At 41.4% G+C, this 16,758-nt stretch overlaps 1 protein-coding gene across 2 annotated transcripts in view; it reads right to left on the bottom strand.

The window, feature by feature from the left end:
• BRINP3 (BMP/retinoic acid inducible neural specific 3) overlaps positions 1 to 16,254 on the bottom strand; it is a 360,329-nt gene extending 344,075 nt beyond the window's left edge. Inside the window, exon 1 of one of the 2 annotated variants that reach the window (XM_061634005.1) lies at positions 16,019 to 16,254. In XM_061634005.1, the coding sequence (XP_061489989.1) occupies positions 16,019 to 16,254 (236 nt within the window). The remainder of the gene's footprint in view (positions 1 to 16,018) is intronic. The other variant, XM_061634006.1, reaches the window with a different exon arrangement.
• Between the last annotated feature and the right edge of the window lie 504 nt (positions 16,255 to 16,758).

The following is a 16,758-nucleotide window of genomic DNA, read 5'->3' as shown; positions in this document are numbered from 1 at the left end:
TGACTTATTTGAAATTGCTGGGTCTAAATGTAGGTACACTTGATGTTTGCAGGCAACAATCTGTGGCCAGATAAACTGCTTTTAATAGAACTAGGTGTGAAAGACACTTTGAAGCAGTAAAGAAAGACACTGTGTAACTTATGCTGCGGATACACTAAGTAGCTTCACTAGAACTCAGCTTGAGTTTTTGTTCTTTATCTCCCAGATAGGCAGTCCTGCTCATTCGCAGCAAATCAAAGCCTCATATTGTGATTACTTTCAGCCAGCAAAATTACATTTATCTTGCCAGTTATTCTATTGCCACCCATCCCCTTTTTGCTGGGTATACTCTTTCTCAAACATCATCAGCATTAAACAATGACATTTTTCAAGTGTTGAATATATCTCTGGATTTCTCCAACATTTTGACTGTGCAAGGCTGATCTAGCTCCGCTCACACGGTCTTCTGTGCTCATCACACACAGAGCATTTTCAGTGCAATTTTGCTTACAATGAGCTTTTACATTAAAGTTGGAGGTGTCGCCTTAGGTAAAACATCTGAGGAACTTTCAAGGGAGGTCCAACGGTGTCAGTGGTGGAAGCCAACTTTATGAATATGTGAAATTGAAAGTGAATTTGGACATAGATTCCTCCTCAGGTGACACATTTGAGGACTGGCAGTGTACAACTGCAGCAGAAGGTGGGAGAGTAGATTATGTGACTTCACTTCAATGGAGAGATCACAGTTTTGAATGCCCCCCCTTTAAATAACAAATCAGGGGAAAAGATTCTAGCACAACTTAGCATCTGTCCCCTGCCTCACTACAATCTATTCTACTACTTTATCTTAAATAAATATGGGCTAAGTGAAGGCTTACAAAGGATAGGAAAGAGATTCTACCTAAGCTTTTGATCATTGGGGATGGTCAGGCAGTTGGGGATGGTCAGGCAGGGATGGTACAGCCCCCTGGCTCCCAAGACTCTTGAGCTGGCCTTTGTAGGCTAGTTCAGAATCTGCATTGGTCAGTATGGTCTTTTAAAATCAGCCTTTAGGTGGTTTTTGAAGAGCTGCTTCTATAGGGTAATCCAAATGCAAGATCTGCCAGGATGAGAGAGTTTGGATTTGGCAGATCTTGAGCTTTCTACACTGGCATAAGTCCCTCACCCCGGCTAAGCCAGGGTAAGTCCCCTCCAAAAGGGGAGTCCATGTGTGTGGCAGGGGCAGGACAAGGCAAAGAGAGACTTCCAAACCCTGTTCAGCTTAATCATGTGACCTAGGGTCCAATCCTCAAAACTCAAGCCCACACTCACCTGCTGGCTCAGCCACTAGTAGCTGCTTCCAGAGGCTCCTGAACCGAGTTTGGAATAGGGGAAACTTAAGTTACACTGGCTTCCTATACATAGGATTGTTTGCAAACATCCAAGCCATTAACAGAAAATACCTGAAAATTTGAGGTGATAGAAATAGGGATGTAAGAAGGCAGTGATTTCTATTCCAGCCTATATGCATTCCACTGCAGTTCAGCTTCTACCCAATACTATGCTATTTGTCTTGCTGACCACTATGGCTGAATTTAATGTAATTTCTGTCTAAATTATTTTCACTGTTAAGATGTGGTTCCACACCATGTACTCAATCCTGTTCGGTTTTGCTGTGCAAGCTCTCCCGCATGCAAACCCTGCAGAAAGCAGGACTGAACTCCCAACACATCAGTTCATGTTAGGGTTGCCAGGTCCATGGCCTGAGATTGATCCTGTATCTTTAGAAGAAGAGAAAGTCAGCCAAGTGCAGGTGTTCTTACAATTCTGTAATGGAAAAAACCACAAGGTGGAATTCTCCCTTCCCCCTGCCAACTTTTAAAGATACAGAAGACCTCCTGGTTGCCAGGCCCAGCCTCCAACAGGTCTTCTGTATCTTTAAAAATTGTGGAGGGGAGAGGGAGAATTCCACCTTGTGGTTTTTCCCATTACAGAGTTGCCAGAACACCTGCACTTGGCTGACCTTCTCTTCTCCTAAAGATACAGGATCAGTCTCAGGCCATGGATTATCGAGATGTATCTAGGACATGCATTCCAGGGCATTTGTAAATGTCTCTCAGTTCTTATGGTGCTCTCTTGTTACAACACAGTTGACATGAAAGTCTTCTTCAGGCATTAGAGCCATAATGGGGCCATAGAAAAGGGCTACACGTCCAACCCTTCAGCCTCACCCCTGTTGTTATGCCCCTTGTGCTAGCTTCCCTGTGTTGAAATATAACATCTGCAGTAGAGTGGAGTGACTTTTTCTACTTGTGTAAACTTCCGATGCAATTATGAAATGGTACTAGGTCCCACAAGTAGAAAATCCACACACACACACACACTGTAGAAGTTACCCTTGGACATGGGAAAGTCAGCAAAAGACGTGTGAGAATAAGCTGAGTAATTTTTGTAACAAATAATAACAATAACAATAAAATATCCCACCCTGCCTCCCAGAAGGACCCCAGGGTGGTAAACAAAACACTAAAAACACTCTAAAACATCTTAAAAAGCAGACTTTAAAATATATTAAAACAAAACATCTTTAAAACATCTTTATAAACATCTTTTTAAAAAGCTTTAAAAACATCTTTAAAAGCAATTCCAACACAGACACAGACATCACCTCCCTTCAGGATACTTGCTATAAGCAAGGTGTCGCCAACCATTTTGTGCCCAAAGCACACATTTCAAATTTTGAGAGTGCTGGGGGCACCAGTCCCAAATTGGCTGCCATGGAATCATGGCATAACACAAAATTAGACAGTAGTCACGGTGAAGCTTTTTCCATAATTGTATTGCCATACTAGAAAAGACTTGACCTGTTGAATTTCTGCCTGACATAAAGCTGTTAAGAGCTTGAGCAGGCCAATCTCCCCCCCTCCAGTTTCTGTCTTTTCCTCTCAACTCAACGTTCATTACTTCCTAGAAACTCACAGATCCTCATCAGGCTGTATTGGGGAGGTTTAATTTACTTTCTTTTACTATTAATTTACAAATCGGTGTTCTGCATGCACCGAGCACCTCTCAATTATGTAGAAAGCATTACCTTATTTGGGGGTGTCCCCATTTTGCTTTTCCAAACCAAGAGGTGCTTAACCACCTGAGTTTGCTGTTAGAGGGAATGATATTGCAGACAGGATACAAAGAGAGAAAGGCTTGTCTGAGGCCTCCAAGGAATTCAGGACAGATGAAACTTGCCTTATCCACTCTGTTGTTTTCATTCTGGGTCCAGGGTTTTTATCAATCTAAACAAATAAGGACCAGTGGTGAAAACAACTTTGAGTACTGTGTAAAATCAAAAAGTAAGAAGGTCTTGTGAGCTCCTGCTGATTTTAGCAGACTGCTATTACTGTTGGTAACAAGTGTGCTGGGAATCTGAGAACCCAGAAATTAAGGGGAGGGGTTGTTTTACTTTGCAAAGGCCTTCACTGGAAGGAACTTGGCTTATCTGTTAAGAGTGTTACTAATGCATTAGAAGCTAGACACTAACAGCCCGTGACCAGCATGCAATATCTGTACCTCCAGAAGGAATCAATCAAAGCCAAGGAAGATAACAAAGATTTGGATTCTGAGGCATGGACCATTACCTTAAAACCAATTATACCAGAAGGAAATAACAAAGACCTAAAGGAAAAAGGAAATGTTGGATATTTCGACTGCTGCATTTTTCATATACAGGAAGCATACAATTGCTTGTGTTATTCCCTTACCCACAAGAAGCCCAGTAAAAGACCACTTTATCCATCCAATACACTTTCCACAAGAAGCGTGTAGATAAATGGACAAGACTAACAGCCATGCCATACATACACTATGGCAAGAACCTGTGACAAACAACTCCAACAGATGAGCAGCCTCAGGGAGGATGCAAGTCTACAACACCCTATGGACCTTGTTTGGAGTCCCACCCTCTTAGCAATGGCAATGGCTCCCCTCTCTCTGGGCCCTCTTGATTACATTCACTTCCTGCCTCATAGCCCCTTCTATCTGTTCCTTCCCTTAGCCTCTAGCCCTTACAAAACTCCTGCTTCCATCCTCAGTGTGCCTGCTTTTGCTATGGCATCTAGTCTTCCTTATGCCCATCAATTCCTCCTAGCCATTTTTCACCCTCCTTCTCTCTCACAGTCACCTGTGTATCGTGGGGCAAAGCGAGCTTTTAAATGCAGTCCACAGTCCACAGTACAATTCTATGGGTTAAACTCAGATTTCTATGTCCATCTTAATACAGAATGGAATCCTTGGCCCAACCTCAGATGTAAGACTAAGAGTGTAGTGTATTTGTCACTAACTGTTTAGTGTATTGGTAATTTCCTCAGCTGCAAAGATATCCTTGTTCTTCTGCTTCAAGAATCACCCAGGCAATGCTAGAGGATGAGCAAGTGGGCAGCCAGGGAAACAGATGGGTGATTGTGATTGCACTGAAAGAGGAACGGAAGAGAGCTTTCCATGGGTTACTGCTGTAGGTCCCACAACCAATAGCTACTACAGTCACCTGGAAGCTTGTGATGTCAGGGAAGCTCGTTCAGGGGTGTCTATATAATTTGGGCCAAGAATGCAGGTTACACCACACATACCCGTAGAAAGGAGACAGTTTTGAACAGCAAATTTGGCCAGGAAAAATGTAGAAACCTAAATTTTGTAATTAGCTGACAAAAAGTAGCCTTGAAGAGCAGCAAGGGTACGTTGCTGCTGCTTCTTTTTCAGGTTAAATATTTGTCTGAACCTCCTCCCTGCTCAACATGTAAATATATAAATTGATATTACAAACCCACCGCAAAACTCCAAGATTCTTATCTCACAAGGTAATTTACTCTAAAAGCCTACCCAGAATTTCCTACCACTCGGAGAAGCAAGACTCATGAAAAAAGACTGTTCTTCAAATTTGTTAAAGCAATATTATTTGTAAAGTGACAACTGACATAACTGCAGTAAAAACCTAACCACATCAGAGGAATCTAAAGATTAGACTCCACCCTCCAAAAGGGAAAATTTCATTGCAGAGATGAAGATAAATGCCCTGAATGATTGTTTCTTCTGCTGATAGTGACTGCCCTTATTAACTCTTCTTGAATGATAGAACAGACAGGTCATTGAAAAGCAAATGAAAGGCAATACCAAATGGAGAGGGCAAAGTCACACATCTTAAAATCTCAAAGGAGGCGCAATAATGGCCCCATCTCATGTCTTGCATCTTTGCAATTCTGTCTGCTGAGAGTGGACAAACATCTACAATCAGTTCTAAATAAACATTTTTCCTACAGCTGATGTTATTCTATACACTCTATTAATAACCATCAACCTAAGGGAAACCAAGTCATACATTTGTTTTTTGTTTTTTTAAAAAAGCCTAAAAAAAGAATCCTTGATACAAACCTCTTTGAATCGTTTGTTTTTTTAAAATCATGTAATCGGTTCTTTATCCTGCCCTAATAATATATCTAAAATAAAAAGATAACAAAATCCAAAAAATAAAGATAAGAGGGCACATTATTAGAGTTGTCTCATGAATTCCATTCATTCAGTCATCACAGAGCAATGCTAACCATGGCTACTCAGCAGTAAGTCCTACTGAATTCAGTGGGGCTTACTCCCAAGTATATGGGATTAGGATTCCAGTCTTAACCAAATCAAAAACTTTCCATAAAACATGTTTAAGTCAACTGAAATCAGTGATCTTAGAGCACTCACCTCTGTGTTTGATCGGTAGCCCAATTCTTCATCATTGCACACACGCATGTTACAAGTACAGTGGAAAAGACAGAATCCACATTTGCATTAAGGCCCAGTTCCTTTGCAAGTGGTTGAAATGAACACTGGGCATAAAATTTATAGAACTCTTATTAAGGTATGCAAATAAATTTCAGGGCAGAACTAGTATAGCTGTGATTATCAGATGCTAAGGGTTCACCAGCATGCTGATTATGTGTCTTCAGACCATGGGAGGGGGGATGAATCAAAGAGGACCCGTTGTTGACATAGCACTGTCTATCACATCTCTGTTCAACTCTGATGGTGCAATGTTTTCTTTTTCCCTGCTCGCTATTCATGAGGAATATGTTAGAATATGAACACTACAGTGTGAATGCAGTAGTAGCCCTCTTCAGGCACTATTGAAATGTTTGAGGGCTGGGGATGTGTATGCCAGCCACAGCCCCTCCACCTCCAACTTAGCTGTCTTCAGCAACAAGATCTGAAGGGTCTTTTAAGTGTGTTCACTTGAACACATCTACAAACCTCTCTGTTGTTGGAGACACTGATTGCTCGTCGCAGGGAGGCTTGCAAGTATGATCAAGTGAACAGGCATTCAACTAGGGATCAGAGAGAAATTCAGTTCAGCTCGCATTTAAAACCGAATCTATCAAATTTTCACATTTTGAAACAATATAAAAACTAAGACACAACCACCCTTCAAAATTTGCACTTTGGGGGATTTTGGGATGCAGTTCTCCAACCAACATTTACAAAAATGCATATATTAGGATAAAGTATGCATAGAAAATGCATAAAAATGAATATATTTGTGAAAATAACATACAAAAATGCATTATATTTGGAGAAATTGCTTGCAAAAATGTGCATATTAGTCAAAACTCCATACAAAAATGTATTTATTAGGAGAAATTTGCACTAAAATGCTGAAGAATTTTCATGAGGATTTTTTAAAAAATTGTTTGCTGATTTCTGCAGAAATTTTGAGTACTGGATTGGAAAAATGAGAAACAGAGAGAACCAAAATCGACATCATCATCATCATCATCATCATTAAATTTTATATATACCCTGCCTTTTGGCCAAAGGCCCTCAAGGCGGCTTACAAAGAAAAATAAACACAGGTATAAAAATACAATATAAAAATACAATAAAAGCAATACAATTTACAAAAATTAAATTAAATAACAAATAACATTACTTTCTAATAAACACTGTACTTTATGTAGTAAACTAGCACAGTAGCGCTAAGCTAAACCTTTCTCTCTACTGCGCTAGTTTTTTAACACACAGTCTTACTGTAGTTTGACGTAATGCTTCCTCTAAACTCCACCAATTTTCTCTACCAGCTTTATAACTAAAAGAACAGTCTCAAGTTCCTGAAGGCTAGCACTTCCTTTATCAACCATGCTATTCCTGCGCTGCTCCCCCAGTCCCATATCTCACTGCTCCCCCTTTCTATGTGTTTATTCCTCTTCATTCTAGGTGTTTGTGGTTGGACCAATTGTTGGTGGTGTGATGGGCAGCTTCTTGTATGACTTTATCCTCTTCCCCTGGATGTGCAGTGTCAGAGCGCTTGTCTGTCCTCAAAGGTGACTGGCCAGCTGAAACCAGTGCACCCCCAGAGCCTCCTGGGAACCTGTCGAGCTTACTGAAGGACAGGTGAGTTGCTGAGACAACATTCCGAGGTTGAAGATGATTCCCATTTGGAGCTGAATCTGGTCTGCCATCAGAACTCCGGAACTCTTGCATTCTCTTCTCTACTTTTTGCTGTCTCCATCATTTCATTACCACCTCTGGATTAGATATTGTGTGAGTGAAACTGGTCTCAGGCATATCTTTGTAGACCTCTGCTGCAAGATGAGAATTCTCAGCATCATCCCCATGAAACAGCCCATCATTGTCTAAAGCTTGCCGCAATGCTTCTGTGTCCCGCCTCTTCTTTTCCTTCTTTTCTTTCTTTGATAAAGTCTGTTTGAAGTTCTGGATCACTCCCTCTTCCTCTTGTTTTTCAGGGCCATTGGTTTGAGTCTTTGGAGGAAGTGCATCATTTTCATTCTTGAGTACAAATCTTCCTTCATGATCATCTTTGTTCCAATTTAATTGTACAACTAGAGGCTTCTTATCTATATCCAATCTTCTTTCTCCACTAACGTGCACTTCATAAAGTGAGTATTTAGGGGATGATAACATCCGCATTTCTGGCCAAAATTTCTCTGCAAGTGTTTCTATCACGTCCTGAGTTGTTGCAGTACTAGACACACGGATGCACTTCATTGCAAAATTTCCAGCTGCTTTGTCTTGAAAATAAAATCTCATAACTCCATATCCTTCCACCCCTACTTATAACCCACCTTGATACCTTGCTGTGGAATATGGCTAAGTCGGGTGAAGGAGCAGAGTCAGCATGCATGGTCCCAAGAAACCAGCATGCTTACATTTTAATAATGTCTGAAGAGGGCTACTATAAATCTGTTGGTGGTCATAACAAGGATTGCACAAACATTACCTTTTGGGTGGACCTTGTTTGTAAAACATGGCCTTGGTAGGGGATCAAACCAAAGGTCCATTTTGTTTCCAGCATCACAAGTTATGGCTTCTTACATCACTGCAAGGTTGGTGATGGTCACCGAACATTAATGATTAGACAAATTCGTGGGCAATAGCTAGCAATCGTGTCAATAGCAATCGTGTCAATGGCTACTAGTTATGATAGCTATATACTACTTCCAGGATCAGAGGCACCATGCATTTGAATGCCAACCACTAAGGAACAAAAATGGAAGAGTGCTATTGCACTCATGTCCTCTTGTCGATTTCCCATTGGCACCTGATTGGCCGCTGTAGGAAACAGGATGTGGGAGTAGATTGGCCTTTGCTCTGATCCATCAGGGCTCTCCTTGTGATCTTACATTCAATATTGCTCTGATTTGCTCTGTTTTGGGAGGAGAGAGGGGGAGCTGGCATGGGAAGGAGCTACTACAGCATCAACTCCTACCATATGAACCAGAGCTTGCAGCACTACCTTTATGAACAGGAAGGAGCCATGCTGTCACAAATGTAATGTCAGAAGGGGCCCTCAGTCGTCAACATTCTCTGTGAGCTTTCTGGAGAATGAGTTTTCCATGTGTTCTGATGTGTGACAGAATCGATTCGAAATGAGGGCATTCGGTATTCAGTAGAAAGATCTTCCTTTCAAGAGTGATGATGGTCCCTGACTATATTACCTTTGCCCACAGAAACAAATCTCTATAGGAAAGCAGCCCATTTTGATGCTAGCCAAAAGCAATTTACGGATTGCTGAAAAATTGGTGGGAAAAGCAGACAGGACTGTTTCTGCTATTTATTCCCTAACTGAGGAAGCTCTGTTGAAAGCTAAACAGGTTTCCCTCCAAGCACATTTATAATCTTGATTCTCACCGTGGCCCCATAAATGGAATGCAATGCACAGTCAGCCACAGGAGAAGTTAGCGGTTTCCCAGGGCAGCCTCAAGTACATTAACGGTGCTCTTTACAATGCATAGGTCTGAGCAGAGTTTGTTTTCCCTCTAAGCCTGCAGCAGTGATTTTCTTTCTTCTTCCCTCAATTACATTTGTTGAGTTCCCATTACCAACCACTGTGCCATCCCAAACACTGATATTCACTACTATCTGTTGTTCGTTATTATCTGCCCTCCTCAGCTTCATGTCTATGCTATTTTCCTACCACCTGTCATTTTAGTCAATGAAGTTTAAATAAAACGGAGGGAAATTTTTAAAAATCCTTTCCAGTAAATGATAGGCTATTTAGTGATATTTTGGTTAAATTGTGTTTCAAGGAGAATATTCAAAGTTCTGGTTTTGATCAATTAGCCCACAATGATTTTGAACAGTTTTATGCCTTGTTTTTAACATTCATGACTGGTACTTCAAATCATCTGTGTGTGTCCTCCCCTGCACTAACAAGATCCCACCCAGTTCAGACCCAGGGGAAGAATCTTCTGAGAAAGGGGCATGTGACCTCATAAAGAATCCCAATACAACTGAAGACCTGAAGGAACCCACAATAGCCCCAATAGTGCCTGTTTGGCTGCCAGAAGGCTCTATTACCATCATCAGGGTCTACTCAGGAGGAAGGCTCTCCTAAGACAGCAGAAGAAGCTCCAGCTGTAAACAGTGACCAGGAAGACCAGGAAGAGGAGGAGCTAGCAGTGAAGATATAAGTCTTTCAGTGTCCTCTGTCTGTCCTTTTGCTGGGTTTGGGGGGAATGGACTGCCTTCAAGTCGATTCCAACTTATGGTAACCGATGAATAGGGTTTTCATGATAAGCAGTATTCAGAGAGGGTTTACCATTGCCTTCCTCTGAGGCTGAAAGGCAATGACTGGCCCAAGGTCATCCAGTGAGCTTTATGGCTGTGTGGGGATTTGAACCCTGGTCTCCCAAGGTCATAGTCCAACATCTTAACCACTACACCATACTGGCTCTCCTTGCTGGGTTTACAGATCCCTAATGGTTCATTTATTCCCACAGTTGGTCCTGATCATATAGAAGTTTAAAGGTGTGATTATCAGAAGACCATGCACTCACTGTGCTCTATAGAGGGCCATCTCCTGTGTGAAATTGCATGTGTTGTGAAGGGTAGGGGGCACGCTGTTGTTCTGCCATTCCAGATAGGCCATTGACCTGGTGAGCGGGCCTAATTTATGAGCATCTAGCTATATTCTATCATCTTTTTGACTGACTTGCCCAGAGCAACTTGTTTTCAAAGCTATGTGCCAGCAAAAAGTAGAGAAGATAAAAACAATATGGACAAGAAGGCTATCTAAACCTAATGCATTTCAAACACATCCAGAAAGATGTTAGCCAACTTGTTAAAAATATATTATTTTTGCACTTGTTGGTTTTTCCTTGTCAACATTTTGCATTCCTGTTGCACTCCACAGGAAACTGGAATGAGAGAAAGATCCCTGTAGTGGTTGCTTTGTGGTCCTGAGGCTACCTATCTCTATAGGGTGACAATTGCTATAGCCTGAACAAGTTTCTGAAATGATGGCATCTGCTTTTCATATGTGAGTTTAACAATATTAAACAGCCTGTGGAAAGTCAGTACATTACTGCACCGTCATTGTAGTCATTTAATTAATAGCTAGACCTTCCATCCATTATAGACTAAAGACTGATGTATTTTGTAGGGTGCAGTTGCCGCTATATCTAAACTGAATCTAAGATGAATTATTTTCATATGAACTGAAAGTCAATTTTCAGGTCCTTATGTCTATGATAATCTTGTGCCTTGTATACTGGAATCTTTTTTACCCCGTATATTCGTATATACTGTAACAACAACAAACATTACAAGCTAAATGGAGATCCAGCCCAGCAAACTGATAAAACCACTCTACATATCTGCTGGAGTCCCCCTGAATAGGATGATGGGAGTTATAGTAAAAGAAACAGGATGCTGTCCAGGTGGTGTATTGCATCTTCAGCAACAGGAAGGTAAAAAGCAGCAAATGACGTCCAGTACTATGGCCCCATCTACACTATACATTTAAAGCAGTCCTGTACCATGGCTCCACCCAAATAATCCTAGGAACTGTGGTTTGCTAAGGATGTTGATAGTTGTCTGGAGATCCTTAGTCCCCTCACAGAGCTACAATGCCCAGAGTGGTTTAACAATCTATCCCACCTATTTAATTTCTGTCCCGCCCTTCCTCCCAGAAGGAGCCCAGGGTGGTAAACAAAACACTAAAAACACTCTGAAACAGCTTAAAAACAGCCTTTAAAATATATTAAAGCAAAACATCTGTAAAACATCTTTTTTAAAAAAGCTTTAAAATCATAACTTAGTGAGCAAATATCTGAGTTCTCCAAAGGCTCACCCTTCAGTAAAAATAGCAAAGGGGGTAAGGAAGAGAAGATAAATGTTCCAAAGCAGGAGGGAGAGAAACCAGCAGTTTGAAAGACTCACAAGATGGGGTGCAGAGGTGTTATGTAGACTTAATTAGGCTACATTGAACTAAATGTATAGAAATTTCGGGTGTCAGTAAAGGCTGCTAGGACAAATTAGTATGGATGTTTTAGTTGATCCCAATAAAAGTTGCTGCTCTGGGATATTTTTTTTTATCTCCAGTGGGTCAGCACAGCTCCCTACAATTTTTACAACTCTTGAAAAAGTGGGAAATTATTCCATCAGTAATGCTTCTGAAACCAGTGAGCTGGTTCTTACTGTGGCGGCTCTGGGGGAAGAGGTATTCAGGTGGTGCTGGGGGAGGTGGTTCAAGGTTCAGGTGGAGGATACCAAAGTGGGGGGAACAGAGGGCTTGAATGTAGAGGAGGATGGGGTGGGATCTAAAATGTAACAATTAACACACAAAGCTGGATCTCCATTTAGCTTGTAATGTTTGTTGTTGTTACAGTATATGCCTTCAAGTTGATTACAACTTATGGCAACCCTATGAATCTTTTTTGGATTGTATATGCTTTAATTTGCTTAGTGACTTTTTGGGAGGTTATTTAATTTTTATGTGATTAACTTTGAGTTAATCAGCAGGATATAGAATATTATAAATAAAATACGTAAATAAAAGTAATGTTGCTTGATGAGGTGTTGAGAATTCTCTTACTAGGCATAGAGGAGAAATAAGTTTTAAACAGATTAATACATGCAACTTTGCCTGCATTGGACCGCCTCTTGCATAGAGCACCTACTTATGTTTGAGCCACTTGTGCATTGTGGGTTTTTAAAGAAAAGCCCAACTAATGATACACAAAATTAGACAAAGAAACCCACCTATAGAATCTATACAAGAGTCAACCCCCATGCTGTACTATATTTCTGTAGCACAATCATAAAATCATAGAAAATGCCATTCCTAATTCTTGTTTTCCAAGAATTACGTTTTCCAAGATTTCCTGGGCACAGCAAATGACAGTTAAAAGTTTTCAGAGCAAATATACTGTATGAATTGGTTTACACCGCAAATTAGAAACATTTGAAACAATGTATAATCCAGGATGCTTTTGAAATGAAAATTAAAGATTTTTGCCATTGATACTATTTCTGCACCCAGCAGGCTCTCCTGATGCAGCACCCATGATCCCCTTCATTCTGCTAGATTCCACTATTGGCCTCAGTTTTTTTAAAAAATCTATCCTCAGTCTGATGCTTTGTAAAATGGGACTGGCAGTAAGTGATCTCAAAGTGTCATTATGAAAATGTACTGTGATTGTATTTAATACTAGTACTAATAAATAATGGGCTCCCACTGGGAGGAAGGGCAGGATATAAATTTAATAAATAAATAAAATAATAAAGAAATAATGGCAGATCCTACTAGGAAGAATATATATGTTAACCCAATAAAATGAACCAAATAAAATTAACGGTCCTGGATTACAAGCATACTGGGTTTAAGAACATTTTTTAATAATAAAAGCAAAAATGCCAGATTCTTGCAGTACAAAAAAGTGCCCCAAGTGATATGGATTTTTTTATAATCAACTAATAAACTATATATTCTTTAGGAATAGTGAGGTTATAATATATCAATAGGTAAATCAAAGCTAAAATTCTCTTCGTCTATGCTTGATTCTGTTTCTTTGGGGTCCCTTCCAAGATCCCTTCTGGGAATGTTCAGTATGCTGGGACAACAAGGCCAGGAGATAAAAGGAGTAAGACCCTGGTACAGCAGCTTCAGTATCTCCATAGGGTCAAGAAGGGTCTGCTTTGGAATGTATTAGGTCATAGAAGGGATGGGTTGGTATTAGAATTTATGACTATTATCTGGTTGGCTAGATTTTAATGAAAGCAGCATAATGTCTAGGTAATACTTATGTGTGACTTTTGGATTGGAAGATGCTAATTTCTTTGACTTGGAGGGTATAAAAATGTAGACATCAGTGCCGTGTGGCAGAGCTCCATCAAACATCATGGTAAACTGACTTCCTGTACGTTTCCTTACTAAATAAAGCCCTACCTTTTTGCTGCAAGCCTGCGTCCTCAATTTCTTCAAGACCCCCCGGTCCATCGGACCCCTAAATTCCCCATCACAAGTATGCAGAGAGAGAGCTTTTATGCATATGGTCAGGTGTGTACATAAAGGTGTGTACATAAAGACATGCATGTGCTGATTTTCTGAGGGGTCCTGCAATACTCAGAGGTGGCTTTTTGGGGAGTATAATAAACTGCAGTACAATAAGGCCTAGCAAAGGCACTGTGCACATGCAGAATAGAATGTGTGGCACTTTCAATCTTGATCATTATGGTTAATAGTATTGAAGCCAGAAGCACTGGAAATCAGTATTATTACACTGCATTTTGTTATGGAGATATTTCTGTTTTGCTGAGCAGTAGAAAAACAAAGGGGAGTAAATTATGCTGACTCAGGGTTTGTATTATTGCTCCTCTTCTCTCCTCCCCCTCAATTATTGGCATTGACAGCTGTTTTTAAATTCCAGTAAATGGCAATGGACTCTACTGATCTGCTGAGCTCCCCAAACACCCCCAATGAATATTTCAGCATCACACTTAATATGCAACAGACCTCACGAAGCCTCGGCCTACGGCAAGAGAATCTAATTCAGAATTGACCTGCAATAATGCAGTGCCCTCTGGTGCACAGAAAAGAAGCAAAGGGAAAATAAATATTCATAACACAAAACAGACTCCAAACCTTCCCCCAAACCTGTACTTAAGAACTAGCAGCAATTTGCATGTAGGCACAAACAGAATGAGAGGACGGAGTTTGCCCCTTATTAGGGACCCGGTAGCTGAGAAAGCTTGGAACTAGAGCAAAACAATCTGAAGCACATAAGCGACCACCTGTTCAAATGAATTTGCAGTCATAAATTGGCCAAGTGACAGAAATTGTCAATCTTTTTTCTTCCATGCTCTACTGTTGCAGCTCCTTTGTTTGGACTGGTGCAAAGGAGTCTGCCAGGGCCAATAATTAAAAGCACAGAGATCAGCATACCTCCCTCCATCCCCCATGTGGTTTTCTCACTTTCTCTTTTTGAGGTCAAGCTCCTTTAATGGGTCATCAGAGAGTTGTCATAGCATTTAGTATTACTAATGTAGACAATACTTCCGATGTACAAAACATTTTTCATTCTTTATCTTGTTTTATTCTCATCAAAGCAGCACACAGGATACATTCATAAGATTCTCATCATCTGATGGGCATGTGGAATTGAGGCTTAGACATAATTGTGTGTGTGTGTGTGTGTGTGTGTTTTCTTCTACGGCTCCTGTACCAATATCAGGTGAGTGCATGGTAGGCAGCTATTTAGCAGGTGATGCTTTTCCCATTTCCATCTCTGTACAGAAAAGAAAGCTTCACCTGCCACACTCCTGCCTGATTAGCATTGACTTGCAAAAGGCAAAGAACTCTGAGCCCTGGCAAAGCAGGTAACCCTACAATGATTGTCTTGCTTTCACACTAGGTAGGTAGACGGATACAAAATAACTACTTTCTGCACACAGCCGTCTCTGTCCTCCATCCAGACAAGGAAGAGGCATTATTAGAGTCCAAGGACACATTCTACTTGGGCAAAAACACTCAGGGTGTGACACAGGGCCAGTGACTGGTGCGGCCTGGGAGAGTTCCGAGGACCAGATAGAGAGTCCTGCAGGGCCGCATTTGGTCCCAGGCCTTACCTTCCCGATCCCGACCTTCTCTTGATCTTTCCCTGCCATTTAAGGACCAAACTAGATGAGACTTAACTGAGTGAATGTAATGTATGTTCTCACTTTTTGTTATGCAAACAGTGGCTAGGGAAGCAAGGTGTGGAGAAGATGTTTAAACTCTCCCTGCCACAGGCTTCCTGACTACACACACACACACACAAAAGTGCCTCTCCAAAGCTGCTATTTGCATTTGAAGGGTAGCCTCCATCTGTACCAATGGGCGTGTGGCAATGACAGAGGTGGCAGGGATTGAACATGGACCCTTGTGCATGTAAAGGCGCATGCTGTACCTCTGCATCATTAATATCCTGCCGTGCAGGAAGAAAATGCAAGCTGAGCTAAGAGTGGGCGTTAGAATTAGCTTTTCAACAGTGCTGAAAGATTTGATCAACAGTGGGCCACCTTCAGATCTCTCTTTAAACAATCAATGATTTCACTTTCAGTAAGCAGTGTGGCTATTCTCAAGAGCCTACAGCTCTGAAAAGGACCTTGGCATATATATTCTTAGAATCAAAGCAGTCCTACACATTGGCTTCCCACAGCTGTGATTGCTCCCTCTCTCTTACAGGCCTCATGCTACTTATCTGCAGCTCCCAAAGAAGATCATTCCGCAGTTACCACTCCTTTTGCTTCATACCTGTAAATCTTGTATCTTGTGCTAAATCCCTGTTGGCTTCTGTCCACGAAATCTGTGTATTCCGGGGAGCGATGGAAGGGTCCCTTATCAGAAAGGAGCCAGTCGAAGGGGCTTGTGGCATGCTGATCCGAAACAGCAGCGACCGTAAAAACCCAGCAATGAAGACTCAGGGCTATCCACTCCCATAGAGCCATCAGAGAGAACAATTCAGCACCAGCACTGCATCGCCATATCATGCTTCTGCTGGGGACTTAGTGTCTTCATTCTCTTAGCTGTCCTATAACACCTAGACAAAATACACAGGAAATTAGGTCAGCTCAGCACACTTTGGTCATTCTTGTATAGCTGATGGGGGGGGGGAACCCCTGCACCTTAAAGAGCCATTTGACAAAGGGCCATGGAAAGGGGGAGGGGGGGAGGAAGAATGGCAGTTCCCCTCCTTCTATTCCTGTCTTTCCCCATCAGTCAACCCTGAGTGTGGGATGTGCTGATGCTTGCATCCCTTTGACTGAATGCCTGGGCCAGTAAGGTTGTGCATAACAGAGTGTGTGTGTGTTTCATTGCATTAAGTGTGTAAGGCTGTGCAGTTGTAAGCAAGAATCAGCCTGGGTGCAAGCAAAACCCATGTTTGTTTCAACTATTCCAGTGCATGGGGGCAGAGATATGCCTCCCAAAAAAACAACCCCCCAGGTGCATAGGCTCCTTTTTCTTCTTGAATACCTATTTATTTGGATTGTACA

This window comes from Rhineura floridana, chromosome 6 (genome assembly GCF_030035675.1).
Source record: "Rhineura floridana isolate rRhiFlo1 chromosome 6, rRhiFlo1.hap2, whole genome shotgun sequence".
Classification (NCBI taxonomy): Eukaryota; Metazoa; Chordata; class Lepidosauria; order Squamata; family Rhineuridae; genus Rhineura; species Rhineura floridana.
The sequence above is the reverse complement of the archived record's forward strand: the minus strand, read 5'-3'. Positions and strand labels throughout refer to the sequence as shown.